Source organism: Pungitius pungitius, chromosome 4 (assembly GCF_949316345.1).
Source record: "Pungitius pungitius chromosome 4, fPunPun2.1, whole genome shotgun sequence".
Taxonomy (NCBI): domain Eukaryota; kingdom Metazoa; phylum Chordata; class Actinopteri; order Perciformes; family Gasterosteidae; genus Pungitius; species Pungitius pungitius.
Genome location: NC_084903.1, coordinates 13,890,638 through 13,909,736, shown reverse-complemented (window position 1 = coordinate 13,909,736; position 19,099 = coordinate 13,890,638). Strand labels below are relative to the sequence as shown.

Genomic DNA, 19,099 nt, shown 5'->3' with positions numbered 1-19,099 from the left:
ATGATTATACATTCAAAATAATTCACAAAATGTCTAGACAGCTCAGTGCTGATGTTGCAGTTATGATATGTTAAAGACAAGCTCTTTGATTTGTATTATAATCCTTTTCAGACTTTTTCTGAGGGCCTCATTAGAACATTTGGTTGAAAATAAAATAAGTTTGAACTGTACATGTTTTTTTTACTGTATTTGTCTAAAAAATATTTGTTAACTTGGAAGAACCAGAGATTTGTCTTATGTGACCAGGTTCTTTTAGCCAGACCAGCCGTCTGTTCAGGTATCATGACCAGTGGGATATCCTGAGGTCGATGCCTTACCTCAAACAATAGTTAATATGATTGGCAGGTCATCGTTTAGGAGGACCTGTTGCTTTGTATAATCAGTCTCCAAAATCAGTTTCATCATTTAACTTGATTGTTTAACATTTGTTTTTTTATTTCACAGCAGTCCTCTTGTTATTGTTTTACTCTGAGTATGCTGTCAACCAACATTGTAGTTGTAATATAATGTTCTTGCAGGTTCCTACTATCCATATTATTTACCTGGATTGATATCACAGATGTTATAAAATGTTAATCATATGCTGTGTGTTTGCTTTTGCTCTCTCGGTAGTTTAAACCCATAATGCATGCGTCTAAAGGGAGTGTAATAATACCCTGCTGGAAACTAAAATTTGCATCATATTAGCATTCCCAAAGCGCTTCATCGTGCAGATGATTCCTCTCCTCGTTTGCGAACTGTATGAAATAATATCTTCTGTTTTTTTTTTTTTCTTCTTTAAAAACTTCTTGTGAAGGAAGAGGCATCATGACAAACATGCTACATTGTCTTTCGCGCTAGAATATAATCAATCTCGTTCAGTCTTTGACCTTTTCATTTCTAATCGTTCCTCAAGGCTTTTGTTGAAGTGTCAAATCACACATCACATTGGCGTCACCGGTGTGTTTTTACTGATGATGATGATGGTGTCATGTGCTAATGCTCCATCCCACGGGGGACCCTTCCCAGACCCCAGCTGTGATTGTGGCCAGGTGATGATCAGGTGTGCACTCGCTTTTCCCTCCACTGCATAGTGGGTCACAGGTGCTGCCGATGCTGCTCCCTCCCCCCACTCATTCACACCCGCACGCACACACACACACACACGCACACTGCAAGCTTTCAAGCTTGATATTGCACTACATTGCACTACATTGATATGCAACTACTTTTTGCACATTCACTTTATCAGAAGTGCTACATGTATACATGTACTGCATACAGTACAGTACAGAGCGAGCAGAGACAGGGAGACGAGGAGATGTGCAGTACAGTTTAGTGGATGGAGACCCGGTCATTATGCAGAGCGGCAGGGTGTGCTTATCTATTACTGCGGTCAGTAGAGCATGAAGAGCCAAAGACGAGCTGAAAGGGTGCAAATCCTTTCTCTGCATCCACATGCCGCCCACATCTCCCCACACATCCCAGCCCGCCCCGCCCTCCTGCTTTCTTTAGCCCATCTCGGCACTGCCCAGCCCTCGCCATTCGCGGGGCCCCGGCCCCCAGCAGGCGCCTGGCTCCGCTGCCCAGCTGCAGAGGATCAGCTGTAGTCTCTGAGTCTGGCTAAGGCCAGAGTACGATGACATGAGGAGTCATCACACACCTCGATTGTTTTGAGAATCCGATGTCCCTTTGTAGCTTGTTTGACTGCATTTCATGAAAGAATGCTTTTATGTGTAAGGATTTATTTTAGGGAAAAGTTACTTGATTGTGTACATGATTGTGTCAAAAAGACAAAAAGAGACAATTCTGGCATTAAAAACTATTTTGTGCTGAAAATACACATTTTGGATTAATGGTGAAAGCATTTAAGATAAATCCAAGTTGGCCTACTTGTCTACACCTCTCTCCCTTTTCCACTTGGTTTGTTCTCTCCTCTCATTTTAACTCATTTCTTCCACCCCGTGCCTGAGGCAGATATGAAAGAATAGTTGTGTCGGCCGTCTTACGTTTTACTGTGCACATCTGTTACGCACAAGCTGACGCATCGGTTGTTCATAGGTATATCTTATATCTTGAAAACAATAAATAATTATAAAAAAATATCACCGAAGATGGAGGCACATTATCGGTTCTCCAAGATGCACATAAAAGAAGTGGATAGGAGAGCATGGCATGAAAAAAAAGGTTATTTTTTACTGATGGTGTGATTTCTGAAACCCAAAGTAAAAACATTAAGTGCTGTTCTGCTTACATTTACCAGAAATAGCAACTTCATGACTCATTTGTGTGTTGTAACAGTTGTGTGACGGACAAGTGAGTCCCTCGTTTTTGTCTTTTTCTTGAAATGGAGTAACTCTATTACAACATGGAGAACAAATGAACGAGCACCGGACAATCTCTGAAACATGGACAAACCCAGTTTTAGGGGAACTTTGTGAAGTTTCTCTCACGCACAGCATCTACTTGGAAACACATCAAAGGTTGAATCTTAGCCTCAGAGAAGCTGGGCCAACAGTTGCTGTTCAGTGCTGGTGCCCGTCGCTCTCAACCCCCGCCTTCATCTTTTCCACAGTCGCAACTGCTCTCCCGGGGGTCCCGTGTGCGTGCTGGGTGTGCTGGCAAACAAAACTCTCGACAATGTTACGCTCCTTTCCTGTTGGGCTGCGGTGCATTGTGATGGGTCCAAACCCCCCCCCCTCCCCCCCCGCAAACATTAGTTTCGCCCTTGACTCTAACGTGATGATGCCTGGCCCAGCGCCCCGGGGTGCGAGGTGTTGGAAGTGTAGAGAGAGGCACGGCTCTGTGAGACGACGTCTTCTTCGCAGCCAGGAACGTGGGGGCGGGACGGTACATTTCTTAACCTTAAAAATGAACAAAACTCTTTAAAATGGCTGCTACGTTTTTTTGCTCACGCACAATGCCTTCCCCACTGAAAGCACCCATCAAAGGATTTTTCCCCTGCAGGGTGTTTTGGTGTTTTATTTAGTGCAGGCTCTTGTACTTAAAGGGTTTTCTGTCTAAGGAAATATGCCCACGGTGCTTGGAGCTGGATCAGCATTCCTAACCCATGTGTAGATCCTTTTCTCGTCCTTCACCTCTGTTGTTTCACTGTTCAACAGTTGTTTGCATCTATTACCAAACACACGATGCCACTTTGATGTCACATACTGACTTAATTCGGATATCCGACTGGAGGACATTTCCTCGGCTTGTGCTGTTGTTTGCCGCCCTTCTCTCATTGGAAGAGGGACTTGTGATGCAGGGAGGAGCGCGTTGGCCCCATCGAAGCGACATCCATTACAGTGTTGGTGCCCACATGGTGGGACACGTTATTAGGTAGCTCATCGCCCTCCTCCTCAGAGAGAATAGATGTGTGATTATGAAGTCATCAGCCATGAACCACTGAAGCTGCGGAGGAGCACCCCTCCTCATGGGTCCTCAGGGTGCCATTGATTGGTGACCATGTGTTTGTGCCTGATAGACTGTGAAATGGTGTGTTGCTGCACGGCTGTGTCACACCTGCGTCCCACCAAGGTGATTGATTGGTTTGGTCATGTGGAATGTTCCCATCTGGTCTGCAGTAATGCATTTTTTTTTCTTCCCATTCGTGGATAACAAGCGCTGGCAGGAGAATCGCTGGGCTCGGAGAAAAGGCAAAGGCCAAGAAAAAACATTTCACCCTTTACACCTCCCCCTCCTTTCCTTTACTTTGAAAAACATTCTAATAGACCGAGCCATGGCACCTGATTATCTCAGGAGGGGATAAATACAATCAGGAAATCCACATTTCCTCTCTCACACAGAGATGGATGATTTTAGGGGAAACCATTTAGTGAGTGTGAAGGGCAACAGTTCCTCATTTGTTGTTCTTCAGAGTTAAAGGATGAGTGGTAAAGTCTTTAATATCGTTGATCCCTTTCCAGATTTGCAGTCTAATTTAAACGCAATGGAGTTAAGCTTTCCCTCCCCCAAGCCTAATGTGTTGTTTTGTTTTGTTCTCGGTCCAACATTCATCCTGGTTTGATTTCTCTTAATCCTGGTCCCTCTCCTTTAATTGATCTATTTATTCCACCGAATGGCTAATTACACATCAGGCTGCATGAGCAGATGCATTTATCATCATAGAATGTAATAATCAGTGACATTTTAACAAAGAAAAAAAAAAATATGCAAATAAGAACTCATTAACATTTGCTCTTGCTGTTTTGAATAATGTCACTGCTGACAGGGATGTACGCAGAAATTAATGTCAAGCTCAGGGCAGACACGCTTCCTCAGTGTTTCGTGGCTCCATCATGTATCTTCGTCCCACTGTTGTTCCTGCGGATAGTCTGTAGACATCCCCCCTCCTCCCAGCTAGGGAGGGACGAAGCTGATGTGGTATCCTACCTCCCCTTCCTGTGTCCTCAACCACTCTGACCTAACCTCTAACCCGGCCAGCTTTTATTTGCTGTCAAACAGAACCTGGTGGAAGCATCAAACAGCTTCGACAGGACGGATGTTTCACTAACTGTTGTCCTCATGCTGTCTCTTGTTTCCAGGTTTTAGTAACCATGGAGCCTGTCTGGCTTTTACTTCCAAGGTGTAAACGTGACTTTATGTAGGGTTGAGTATCCTGGTCATCATTTGATTATCAGAGTATCAAGGCCTTCTATTCTTTCCTTTTCATGGAAATCCACTGAAACACACCGCAACAAACTGTATCAAAGTATTTCGGTTTTCTAAAACTGTTTAACGGTCCATTAGCTTGATAGGATTAGTGTCTCGTGGTTAGGTACCATGGAAGATGTCACATGGGAACATGAGCACATACACAGACACACAACAGCAAACACGTGTGAGGGTTTCATAGTTTTCACATTAGGAACATTCCCTTATCCTGTATTATGTTTTTTTTTATGCTCTCGTGACTTTCTCGGAGCGAGGAGAATAGACTGGTTTTCCTGACTAAAAAAAACAGAGTCCCTTGTAATCCATCGCTGAGGCGGTGAAGCACACTCACTAATTGGCTGTTTTTGTGGCGAGGGTTTTGAATTGATCCCTGGGGACACTGAGGTCACTACCTCTCACATTATCAGAGCAAGAGGCTGCACTGCAGCCCTGTGATCAATAAGCGTGCTCGCCACAAACGGCTGGCCCGCATGCTTTTCCTTTCACTCGTATTTTAGCACCTAATGTCAACTGCACTACCTCACTGTGTTTGTGTAGTTGAGGTTGAACCAAATTGAACATTTTATTTGGAATCTTGTCATTGTTTTAAGTGGAAAATGGATGGAGGATCTTCCTACAAATTAAATTACTTTTTAGAATTGAGTGGTTTATCTTATCCAAATACAAATTATATGTTAACTGGTTGTACTACTTTCAATTTATGTTGTGAACAAGTAAAGCACAAAGCTTGCATTCTCCTACCTTTTACCTGAGAGCTTGTCCGACACATGTTACCCACCAATTCCTATTAATAACTATTATATTTGTAAATAACTAAGTTTGTGGACATGCTACAATAAAAATACCACTCAGGTTTCTATTGATTTAGTGCACTGTGACTTCCTATGTGCTTAAGTGATTCAATCTCAATATTTGTATATAACAAAACTATACTTCACATTAACACCAATAACAGTGCTTTGACACCAATCTTGTCAATGTCTAACTGGCCTGTTGGATAGTTGTTTCATTCTCGCAAATTAAAGAGTGGAACAAAAGACCCGGAGCTTCTCAACAGAATGGAAAAACCAGGATAAAGATGGTTGGAACATGTGAAGGTTTGGCTTTAAGGACAGAAACAAAGACACATGACGGAAGTGTGAAAAGAACAATGAAAGAAACAATATCTCCAATATACAGTATGTCCAATACAAAGTCCTATATTTAGCAACAACTGAGAACAGCCCAATACCCACATGTGACCAGGTTGTGTTGCCCAAATGATTTGCCAGAGACACGCCCATTTACAAGTACAGTACATTCTGCAAAGTCATCGATTAAAAATCGACTTCATGATAGTCCTCCACAGATGCTTCCTAAAAAACTTGACAAGCCTTTGCCAATGTGGCAGTGACAGCGAAGGAAAATAACACAAAGAACCTCAGGAGAAGATGCTTAAAATGAGGTAATTAACTTGGGAATTGACGAGACATTGTGTAATTCAGCTTGACAATGAGACCTTTTTGCATTTTAGTTTAAAGGCAGTTGGCACATCCCTTTCCCAGTTGGTAACATGTCTGCATTATACTCCAGGCTTCGGCTACCATAAGAGCTAATGAGCAGTGTGAGCTCAGGGGATAAAAGGAGGAAAACATGCAACATTCTGCTTTTGTTTGTCATGTGGAAAATGAGCAACAAATGTAATCTATCCACCAGGACAAATTTCAGTTTAATATAAACACTTCTGCAGTGAAATATCAACAGCATTAAGAACCCATGTCACGTCTGATTTGTACGCTAATTAGCAGCTTCAGAGAATATTTTAATCCGAAATTATAGTCTTTTTCCTCCCATTTAGATCGATCTTTCTTGATGTTGGGGCTGTTATGTCTGATGGCAGTCTGCATGCTTAAATTGATATTACTGATGGTGCAGCAATTAAGCCACTTGGCTTGTGACATTTTGTGTATCTTTTGCACGCGTTGCTGTTTTAAAGCAGATAATGACTTTTGCTTCCACTCAATCACTGCACTTTAGACTCATTAGTAGGCCTGTGACACAAAAGAACACCCGCTTGGACCCATGAAGTCCCGCTCACAACAAATGGGACTACTCAAGAAATAATGATAACTATGAATGTGTTGTTGTCGAGGCTGTGATCTCAGAGGAGGGAAAACAAAGCATTTGGAATAACAAGCCTGCGACTCATAAAATGTTTTTGTTTTGTTTCTCCTCCCTCATAGAATAAAAAGTATTTGATTTACAAGTTACTTTTGCAAACCTAAATACTTCAATCAATGGAATTTGAAAAGAGTTTTTTTTGGTGGTGGGGGGTACACATTATTACAGTGACCTATTTCCCTCCCAATGAGTTACAGTGAGTGTCGGAGAGGAGATTGTGTCACTGCATGACACGAGTATATTTTATTCAGCTAATTTAGGCTTTACTCAGCAGTACGTTCCACTTGATAAATCACCTTGTTCTACTTTACCACACGAGCATGAATACACATTTAAATTTACAAATTATAAATTTCACTGAGTCTTCTACAATATGGGGTTCTTGTCAGGTCACTGCTTTCTTATAAAGGTTAAGAGGCCAAACAGGGGTTTAAACTGTCATGAGGAAATAAGGTATTGGCTTCAAAGGGGATGCTTCTTTAAAAATCTGTTTCATCTATTAAACAAGGAAAACAAAGAAAGGCACATGGTGGTGGTTTCCAGCAGGTGAAAAAGAAGATGGAGGAGAGGAGTTGGGGATTTCGCACTGCTGAGGCCAGAGATGAGATGCTCAGTGCAATAAAGTTGTCTGAGCTGCTGCATCTTCAGCAGGACAGTCCAAACAAACTCAAGTGACATCTCCATGACCCCCGCACCAGCTCAACTTAATCCCCAAATACCCTGCCGGGGGGCCGATCCCCTGAGCACGCCTGCATCCTTCACTTGCTGGCTAATTCGTGTCATCCGAGGTGGGGGAGGGAACAGCATCTGAAATTGACTTGTGTCATCCACTAAATACAATGAATGAACAATATTAGCTTCAACCCCTTGCAATCATATTTTGAAAATGTGCATATGTGCCTCCTAAAGCAATACTGACTATTACATTTTAAAGGGTGTTTAGCAAATACAGACTGATTACCAATAGAGGAGCATGATTCAGTCATGATTCATATATATATATTTCAAATATATATTCATAAATGGAGAGATGTGGGACACAGCAAGAAAGTACATATCTGAATCAAGGCTTGGACATCAATAATGCCTGGGTACACTTTGACTATTTTAACCAGTTCAATTTACACACTATCGATAATTCCCTAATGGAGGAAAAGGAGCAGCGTCAGTCATAGCAGACGTGTCGTGTCGTATGTGATATTTTGGCATGAACATTACATTTTTTTAAGTGGCATAAACTAAGCATGATAACTTAGTAACAAGTAGTGTTCTTGTGGATGCTTTGGCAAGAAAGTGATTACAAATGCAGTAAATATCTTGGCGTGATATATGCTCAGTGGTTCTTTGGTTATACTGTGCATTCCTGTGTATTTAGACTTCAATGTTGACTTAATGTCTTCGTAGACCTTCTTTCTCCAGGCTCCAGAGTCTTTTGGGGAGCGCTGTGTGGCTTCTTCTCTGTCTCACAGTGTGGACAGAGACATTGTTTCACAAACACATGTGTCTGCCCCGGTGAGCCCTGAAACTACAACAGTGACCATCAATTATTCACTAAAGACACGGTGTGTGTGACAAAACACATGCTGCCAATGCATATTTAAGTCCATTTTACGAGTGAAAAGGAATTCCACTAAACCCGCTTTAGATATTAGACGTATACACAGAAATTAAAATTCCCCATCAAAGGGGATGTTGCATCATGCTGCCTCAATAGGGAACGGTGTTGGTAACCGACAACTTAATCCTATTTCCTTTTGCAAGAGCGATGGCTCAGAAGTGTTTCGCGTTATTGTTAGAAGAGAAGCAGCTTTGCCGGTTTAACCATCTTCCCGGATTCCCTGAGCTTCCTTTGTCTCTAGAGACGGGCGCCTCGGATGCAGAACAACTCCCTCAGATAAGCATTGAATTGGGAAATCTCTCATATGTGCCTCTGTTCACCTGCACTTGTGAAAGCAATGTTCAAACCTGTCACCGTGCAGCCAAAACTACAGCGTATGAAAGTTTTAAACTCACAAAAGAATATTAACATTTTAGTCCGAGTGAACAGAATTTAGTTCCAACTCTTGTGTCTGTGCTTGTAAGTATCTGGAAGTCTGACAAAGATAATGGACAACGCTGTTAGAGTTATTCATCATTTTCAGCGGCGAGGTTTCATTTGTTGGTTTTTCCAGGAGAGTAAAACCGCTGAGCTCGAATAGTGGGAAGGTTCTGATTCATGTGTGTTGTGAGTTTTAGGTTTTCTTTTCCCCTTGATAGCTGCTCGGGAGCATTTGAATTCTAATGTGACACTCTCTAACAATTATTACTTTGTATAAATAGTTGTTTATGTTTGTCACATGTGTGATTATCTTTTGTAAACTGAAACCCTGACAAAGAAGATGACTTGACAGGCTAGGGATGTGGCTTTTCGAAAGATTCAAATTAAGAGTCAACTACTTTTTAGTTCATTGAAAACATCGTTAAGGGTTCTGAGGGAGTTGCATTTTATATGAAATGCAATTTATTTCCCCCCCTTTGCTTCTAGGCAGCATCAGGTTATATTCAGAACACAGACTCCGAAGAAGGAGACACGCCCCTTCGTTTTTCCAGAGGTCCTTGTTAGTTAATCCATTCCACCCCAACACACACAATGCCAGACAAATAATTTGTGATAAAGTTAAAACATTTTACAACAGCAATTAACTGCTAAAGCTAGGTAACAAATTCATTTAAATTAATTAATATCGCACCAAGCATAATAAAACATGCGTGTGTTAAACCAGGTGTGCGTTCAACCTCCATAAAAGTGAAAATGATTGCTGTGATGCTCCTTTGTGCTTCTGCAGGTAAATCAGAGAGGGCTCCATTTCCGGCCTACGGGAGGAACCCTGGAGCATCTTGTGGACAGGTGCGTTCAAAGATGACTTCAGCTTCTGTATTCCCTGACTGGTTATAGCTGGTTTACCTGAAAACAAATTGTTGTATGTAGTCTTATTGACGCCTTAGTGTATCATAAAGAGGGTCTAACAAAACACTTTCGTTTTCCCCTGAGGTTTGACTGCTTTTAAAAGTGGCTAAAATTAGACCTTCCCTCTCTTCCGCTGATTTCAAAAAGGGGAATTCATGGCTTTATGGCCCAGAGTTGGATTACTGTAAATCCTGTAACTCTTTTCTAAATAAAAGGTGCCTACTTTATGAAAACCACAAGCAAAGCCGGCTGGCGTCTAACACGACTGGGAGTGTGTAACTTCTTCACAATACTCCACACCTTTCAGTTGCTTCCTAATTATTTTAGATTTGGTTTCTATGAGTTTTCGAGGTTCAATGTGGGGCTGAAGATCTGCTTTGAAGAGTTCACAAAGCTCAACAAGATGTGAACACAAGTCACTTGAAATGTTGACCTGTTGATAAAATGAGGTTTTGAACCCTTCTGATATTCTATTTATATATATCCATTATTAAAGGTGACATGTTGAGTTGAGTTAGAGTTAGAGAGAGTACCTTTGAAGGCAGAAATATGTCTATTAATATTAATTGTAATTGCAACTCGCCTGATATATTTGTGTGAAATCTTAAAATGCAAACGTTTCAAGCTGCTAATATGAATAACAAAGAATTGAATCTGCAAGAGTTTGATTATCTGGTTCTTGCATGAATACAAACTAATGCTGAAGGGCTCACAAAGGGAGTCACGAACATCCAAATGTGCATGACTCCTCAGTGGTTCATCCCTGTGTACCTACAATAGTGTAAAGGAGGCTAGAGCCAGTGTTGCTGCAGGGATTCAATATCATTGATCCAAGATGGCGCCGCAGATGGCTGCCTCTGTGTTTCGGTGCTTTTTGTTTTTTTCATAGCATATATTTTATTATATTTTTATCTGGGTGATGTGGGTACTGTCCACGGTCCTGTGACACAGAACTAACAGGGGTTTCAGGTCACATGTCACCTAATGAGTGATATGAGAGTCAACTACAAAACTATTTGTACATCATTCGCAGCAAAGTTTCATGCTGCTTGTTTGATTCTGATACTTAATTTGCTATTCACTGTAAATACACTGTATTCATGCTTGTGTGTATTATTTAGGACATCAACATCTGAAGTTTATTGACAGATTGCATGATATAAATAGAGACAATTAAAACAACAACTACAATGTAGTTGATGGGGTTTGAAATTACTAGCCAAGAGTCTTTTTTTACTACAAACATCTAAGGTGTAACGCACTAATTTCTGACAAAGTAAGCTGGTATTGTGCTTTAATGTTAAGCCTTTTTTCTCTCTCTCTCAGTCTTCTTCCGTTAAACCAGACATGTCGTTGGCGAGTCCCAGTCCAGTGACTCCAAAGTCCGCAGCTCCTTTCTTTTCCTTCACCACAGCGAATCCTAGAAGACGTCCCCTGCAAGATCCTCCGCCCATCGGTCAGTGCCATCTCAATTATTACGACAAATTGCCTTGAATATTATATTTATATAGTTTTCTCTTCATGAACATCTGTATGCAATATTAAAAATAGTCAGCACTTCACAATAAAAAAAATTAAACTCGATACTTCTCAATATCACAGTTTCACTCAAGTCTTAAACTTCAATGACATGAGCTGTACAGGCATGTGTGTAAACATTCATTTGTTTTCAAGTGGACTCTGGATGTAGTACATTTTGAAATTTACAATTTATATCTGAAATTTTAATTTTCCTTTAAAGGTTTTTTTTTATCCCAGGTTAATGCAAAATAATACTTTATACTGAACAGAACCACAAAGTAGGTTTGTGCCTTGTTTACACATTTGTAGCTGCCTCTTTTTTTGTAAACTATGAATGACTAGATGTGCTTTCATCTCTCCGCAGATCCTCCACAAACCAAAAAGGTTCGCAAGGTCCCTCCTGGCCTCCCTTCATCTGTGAGTGGAAGATCATCTACCTCTCATATAAATAGATTTCACAGTGAGCTTACACACACACGCACACATGTATGCTACTCACACTCCCTCCCTCTCAACACTTGCAAATAAAGAGTGCTCTTGACTTCACATTCACAGCTCTTGGATGGGAATTTGGTTTGTTTTTGTGGCTGCCTGATAATCTAGGACTGACTTTTTATACTCGTTGTTTGTTGTTAGATGAACATGTCTCTTAGGGCACATTTCTGCTGTTGTGGTTGCATGTGCGTGTCTGTGTGTACATGTGTAACCACATGCATGGATGTGTGTGTGTGCGCGATCGCTTGCAAACACGTGCGCAGCGCGAGGTGATTGATTTTCAGTGCTGCCCTGTCACAGTCTAGCCTCCTCACAGCCTCTCCTGGGAGAAAGGGAGGCTGTCAGAGCAGATCCCCAGCTCTGCTCTTTTGATGTTTAATTAGTCATTACGTAGCCGAACAGGAGGACAGACAGAGATTAATAGCACAGAATATCTAAAAATTTCTATTGGTAATGATCCCCGGTGGAGCAGAAACCATTAGGATGCAGAGAAGTGTGGAGCTCAGCTTGCATTTGCTTAGACAGGCTGTGTTGGAGCTCATTAATATGCATAAAGCACTAAGTCACATGTTCATTTTTAAAGCCCTGGTGCATTGGCAAAGGTTTTAGTAAGCCTTGCCTTAAATTCCTAGAACTGGTACAAGACAATGATTTCTTTTGTTTTCTTTTTAATAAGAAGCAACTGGTTCATATCCTTAAACAATGAAGGTTTTTTTTTTCTTATTATTTTTTGGTGTCTGAGAGAGGATTTACGTGTCAGAGCTTTTATAATCGTCACCTCTGCTGCTGTTACTCTGAAATCAAATATGAAACAGGCCGTGCAACATAAAAGGCTGGCGTGTGTTTTGTTTCTGGATTTGTATTTGAAAAGAAGTTTGTCGGAGCGCGAGGGAGAGAAGCCCTCTCTGACAGCAGCGTGCCTTGCCTTCCTCTTAGGTAAGTGATATATTTGCGGTCTTGTCAGACGGAGGGAGGGAGGTGAAGAATGGTCGCTTCACGGGTTGCATCTCTTTGTTGTGTAAATGGAGGCAGTGCTTTTATTTGACGGTACTTAAAATATGGGCGCAGGTGCGGGTCTGTGACTCATGAGAGTACAATCAAGCAGTACAATGCTAGATTGGGAAAAACAGTGAAGGAGCATGGGATAAAATGCAGCTTCTTCTTGTCACTCAGTACTGCTCAGAAGAATAAGCCCGGAGCTCGGAGGAATTGTCCCAGTTAGTCTTTGATCCCATTTGAAAGAAAAAAAATAGTAGTGTTGAATAACGGGCTGAAGGCCTCTTTTAACCTGCCGACAGAGAAAGGGAAACATAAAGGCTATTTCTTTAAATAGGTGGAATATGTGGAAAACGTTTGAGTGGGACGTTGTCTGGCATCTCTTAGGAGGTGTTAGGATGTTGGTATTGGAGGAGTAGCTGAGGTACGGTGGCATGAACTATTTGAAGGTGTAAAGAGCTACTTGTGGCCCTTGAAAATGTGTAAAGTGACTGTTTTCGATTGCAGCATGTCCAAGTACGGTTATCAGCCAAGACCCATGTTTGTGTCCCTGGCACTGTCCCTGCAGGCAGTGGGGGTGGGTGTGGGGGTCTGGAGGGGGTGGGGGGGGCTGAGGTGTCGAGGGGAAAGCGCACCTGGAGTCAGAGCGACTTTGCCAGAGGCAGCTGTGTGAAGAGCCTGCAGCGTACCTGTAAAGCATAAATGCAGCTGCTGATGCCACAGAAAGCCTTTTCTCATGTAAGCAAGCGCGAGACCCAGAGACATGAATAAATGCTTGATTTAAAAAAGAAGAAAGAAATACAGCGCTTCCTATCATTATGTCTACTGATGGGAATATTCTTATTTATTTATTTCATTCTCAAATCCCCCTTTTCCTCCAACTTGTATTCTTACATCTCAGTCTCTAAATAAATGTTGTAGTTTTGAATTAGATGGGCATTATAAGTTGAATCCCCAAGCATGATGTGTGTGTGTATGTGTGTGTGTGTGAGAATCTTTGTGTATTACTGTGTATCTTTGTGTGTACACTACATGATGGAGCTGAATCAAAATATTTACGGGCTGCATCCTCAGTGCATTTAGACTTTGACACTGCAGTGCACAAGGATGTGAAGGCTATCTAGACAGGCCAGCTGGCCAATTGCAAACATTTAAATGTTTCTTCAACTAATATACAAACACACACAAGTACCTTCCTCTGTGGTCTGCTGGATACGTGCTTGCAGACATGGGATACTGCCGTTTTGGTTGTTGATCTTTGTTTTTCCATCATACCAAACATAGGTAAGACAAGGATTGTCTTGTCTCATCTGAACTCAGATGAGTCTAGAAATAAAGTGTGTTTGTTTGATTGATAGGACTGGAACTTAAAAACGTTGTTAACAAAGTTATAGTAACTTTATACCCCAGAGTGTCAGACAAACATCTTTAAAGCGCTCAAGCATGGAAGCTTTGCTCTTATTTACAGTAGCTGCATTCGCTCTAATTGGCTCGCTGCAGTGAATAAAGTGATCGCTGAGAGCGAAGGAAAGAGAATGTTGTCATTGGATCGACAGGCTGCTACGCTGAGGGATGCTGATGGGCAGCTGCGTGGACACCTGTCTGCCAGGAGACGCAAAGAGAGAGAGGGGAGAGAGAAAGAGAGAGTTTGTGGCTTGTGGGCAAAGTTCCATCTTGCAGGATATTTATGGGAAGCTGCAAGGGCAGGGTGTGTATGTGTGTCTGTGTGTCTATTTGTTTGTGTAAATTGGGTTTTTCCCCTACTCTCCAAACCCTTGTCAGAGGCACTGATGTGACAATTCCTCCCTGGCTTTGGTGATGATATGCTGCAGGATGAGAGAATGAAAGGGGATGGGCTGAGATTCAGCTGCACCTCGGGGACTTTTGCAAGCGGGAAGCTTGAGTGTCGATGACAAAATAGATTGACATTTGCTTTTGACAGATCACTCAGACATCCTTGTTTCTGAGAGATTTGTTCCGTGTGAGCTGAGAAAGGAGGCCAGCTTCAGGCTAAGATGTTCCTTGTTGTGCTGTCTGCTGCATGACATTCAGAAGGTATATTTGATACTCTCTCTCTCTCTCTCTATTCATCAGTCTGCAACAGCTAAGACAAGAGATCATATTATTGTACTACATCAGTAAGCTAATGTTCATTTCACTGAGGAAGCAGCTCTATGTTGTTTCCCTTTATTTGAACCACAGCAGGCCAGAACACAGTATCAAGGGTTGGACTGTGGATAGAACGCACTGGTAAATCCCCATGTAAACAGCCAGGATCACCACGGGCCTCGTTACACTTGAGGCTAAATGAGATTTTAGAGCCACCCAGCAGGACGGTGTGAAGCTGCACATGCAAAAAAATCAACAAATCGACACAAAATAATAAATAACATGTTCTGTGTTTTTATGATAGTTGATGAATCACCAGGGAGAGACAGTACTTGATTCATCATTATAAATTGCAGCCAGTTGAGGAGGAGAGGAAGCATTTGGCGATACCGTTTTTGTTACTTTAAATGCAGCAAACTGTTTTGAACTCACTGCTTTGTACACTAACACGTGTCATTCGCTGCTTAATTTGATCTAAATATGCAGAGAATATCTATTAAACGGAAAGTAAAAATGAGAAGAATGCTCATTAAACCTATTACATTTTGTATAGTTTGACAGCTCAGAATGCCTGAGAAACCTGATATTAACAACAAGACAAATGTTCTGTGGAAGAGTTGCTCATCCCAACTCTAAAACACACGGAAAGTCTCTGCAGTTTTCATGGGGCTTTCGATGACTGTTTTGGTGGTTTTATGTTTCGTACCGTGAGGTTGAAGCTTGCTACTCTCATTGTGTTCACCCACATAAAACCACTGGCAGCAAACACGCTCAGACAAGCAAAACATAAGCTTCCTGCCCAGCTCAAGATGACACGGCAGACTGTGCTGGGTCTGGATGTGTAAGTAGGTCCCAGATTTTTTGAGTTGTTGTTTCATTCATTTAATTCGTTTCATTCATTCGTAGATGTCGATTGTGATCTTTAACAAGATGGAGAGGTTATTTTAACAAGTACTGTTCCTTGTTTCTTAGTTTTGCAGAAACCTGTCTCAGTGGGATCGCTCTCCCTGAGCCTTTAAGGGGACAGTATTTCAGGCTCTGACCTGAACCAATGGCCTCATCAGATGGCTGATTAGATCGACGGCCCTGGTTTGACAGGGGTGATGCTGAACAGTTGTGGCCACCTCTGGGACGCTGGCCTTTGTGTTTATCTTTGTTTGGGCGGCTGAAATTTACCACTGACATTAGAGGCTGCAGATAATGGATCGGGCAAACAAGCCAGAGGCCTGACCCCTTTCATCTACCAGGAGAACAAGGAGTTAAAAGCACAAAGAGTACAAAAATAATGCGCAGATTAAAGTCATTACTCACATTCAGGCCTGTTGTAAATTATTCATGTAGGGCTTGCGTGAGTTTACAGCATTAATGCAAACCTTCATTTCAGATTACTGGCAGGCTCAAGAACACAGCCTGTCAACAATCTGCATAGTGTTTGTTGTTTGGAGACCATCTAAACCAGGCCGCTGTGACCTAGAGAGTACATCGTCGCACCACATACGGTTCATGTCCTCCCCCAGGTTCCTAACTCCGGGATGGTTTTGTGTAATGTGATGCGTGTGAAAGGGATGAATCAGATCAGTGCAATGTACCGGTGATAGAGGGATGGTGATAGCCAGTGACTAAACTGCTCAGTGCAGGATCTTTCCCTTGTTTTCACGAAAGCCCTTCCTTTAGTTAAATATACGTTTTAGTAGCACCACTGAACCATTGCAGCAGAGTCATTTAGTTAATTTCTAAATAGTTTAATTTAAAAAAAGTGGATCATGTAGACATTTCTTAAAAACATATCCACGTAATTAACATTTCTGCCCCACTGTGCTTAACAACTGTCCACAGGTCTATCATGGGTACGGGGTGCTGAGCATGGTGTCAGAAGATGAAGTTTCAGCTGGATGGAAAGTTCAGGTGTAATTCAGTAGCTAAAGAGACTAGATTTTTTTTCAAATGGCCACAATTCAAAGCCTTAACAGTTCAGAAACCCGTGGTAGTGTCACTGGTCTTGTGTTGAATCAACCTTTTGATTGCTTTCCTCACACTTGTGATTTCTGGCTCCCCAGCGATGAAGTGACCGTCCTGGTTCTGCCTGAAAAGAAAAATCTTTCTGAAGTCAGTTGAAATTAAGCCGTTCAGGGTTTTTTGTTTTTCCGGCAAATGGTTCTGGACAGATGTCCAACAAATGTGCTAACTTTTATTCCTGCCAGCTTGGGGGATGGAAGGAGTCGGTCGCTTTTTCACATTTACTGCCATCAGACTTTAAATAGCCGTGTTCAAAGGCTGCTGTGCCCAATTATTAATCTTTGTGTAGCCTTTTAAGCAAGATTTGAAACATAAATGCCTAATGAATGCCATCAGCACAGTGATTGGATTTTAATGACATTTGGATATTTTGTATCAAAGCTTGTCCCTGGGGCTTAAAAACTGCAAATCCTAAAACAAGTAAGGAGTCTTTCTATGACAAAAATATTTTCTCAAGTGGTTATTATTGAAAATGAAACTCAACTTGCAAACAACAAACCTTTCCGTGTAATTTCAAATAACAAAACAGAATATGAATATTTCTTTGTTTATTGTCTTAAACTAATGAGCTGCATCTGCTTCATGAGAGCAGGGAATTCAGGGAGATTCTCAAGGAAGTGGCGGTCTTTCCATTTCAATTCAAATTTCAGATTTATCAAAGTCCATCATGCCTCATTGTGTGTTGCTCCAAACCAGCTCAACATTATCTCTGTGAGTTCTCATACGCTGTTAGGGAACAGATCCACACCAACCACCGTCAGTCACCCAGTCATGAGTTCAGTAGCACAGCGCTTTAACGTCTGCGGCTGTGACGCGGCGGCATTCCTCCTCAGCAGTTGTGTGGAAACTCAGAACTTTGTGATGCAGTGGGATCCAGTCAAAGAGGTTTCCCTCCGTGCTTCTCTTCAGCGTTGTGGACGCGTGACACAGGACGGAAGTCGCGCTGTCAGTGGCGGAGTCTCCTTTTTGCTTTTTGTTCATGGTCTTTGTTCTGCGCATGATATCTTCACGTTGTACTCTGGGTCGGTTGTAGGGTCACCTCGCTGAGGGGTTGAGACGGCAACAATAAACCTCCACAGCAGTCTCTTGTGTTTCCTCTCACTTCTCAACTTTTTTTACAACAATTTATCAATTTCTCATCTTAAACTGGTATGTTACTAAGTATCATTGAAGCTTGATTAAAAAAAGATTTAATAATAATAATTCCGTCCGCCTTCTCCCGACCCTTTTCTATCATATTATTGCTTGTCGGCTGAGTGACAGTGGAATATTAAATGTATTCCTTGTGTCATCAAGGTCTTCAAAAGTCTTAAATTAGGGTTCTGAATCCCTCCCCCCTCTCTCTGACTCACAGTCAGCCCTCTCACAGTTTCCAACAGGAAACTATCTTCCTGCCAGATGATATCATCCCTAAATCCAACCCTGAGAGGGAGGTGACCTCAGCCTGTGGATTTGCTCTGTGTTTTTCAACACCCAAACAAATCCCAGGAAAAGCATAATTCGATGACTCAAGTGTCTGCAGAGAGTGTGAACAGGTGGGTGGAGCCTGCAGTTCCTGTTTGCTCCTCTACTATGGATGCACAGATCTCTGAATGATCATGATACTGAAAAAAAATAAAAAATGTATCTCCTATAATTGCGAAGGCAATTCTGGACGTTTATTGGTGATGGACACCAGGGACATCCTCAAAAAGTCACACTAAATCTAAGAATAGGTGCATCATGTCTGTGCATTGGACTGTGTTACGACTGTGAGAAGAAGAATATAATGCAAATAGAGCAAATCAGGTGCTCATGGTTTATAAAGTACTGCATCTATGAGTTCCAGCTGTTGGTAAACAGGCTAAATCAGCAGACCAAACTACATTAACTGACTTCCTGTTGTTTTCGCAGCATCGGCGTGCACCTGTCCCTCTCCTCTCAGCCACCACCTTTGCCTCAGTGTGCAAGAAACTGAACTGAGGTTGCTGTGAATTGGGTTGTGATTGCTGATTCACTCGGATTAATTACTTTAAACCTTTTCTCTACTTGACAAAGACATTCCCACTGTGTCTCCTGCGGAGTCAGTATTAAAAAAAACAATGTAGGACTGGGAGGAAATGTGTGCATCATTTCACAAATGGATGCCCCTCTCCTCTTGCTTTCATGTATTTCCCTCAGAACGCCGTGCTGTGTGTCTGGACTTGTTTTAGGCCCCTTCAA

At 41.9% G+C, this 19,099-nt stretch overlaps 1 protein-coding gene across 3 annotated transcripts in view; it reads left to right on the top strand.

Moving 5' to 3' along the window:
* tcf12 (transcription factor 12) overlaps nucleotides 1-19,099 on the top strand; it is a 57,619-nt gene that overhangs the window by 17,723 nt on the left and 20,797 nt on the right. For all 3 annotated transcript variants that reach the window (XM_037486300.2, XM_037486284.2, XM_037486293.2), the window contains exons 6-8: nucleotides 9,639-9,700; nucleotides 11,087-11,216; nucleotides 11,646-11,698. In XM_037486300.2, the coding sequence (XP_037342197.2) occupies nucleotides 9,639-9,700; nucleotides 11,087-11,216; nucleotides 11,646-11,698 (245 nt within the window). The remainder of the gene's footprint in view (nucleotides 1-9,638; nucleotides 9,701-11,086; nucleotides 11,217-11,645; nucleotides 11,699-19,099) is intronic.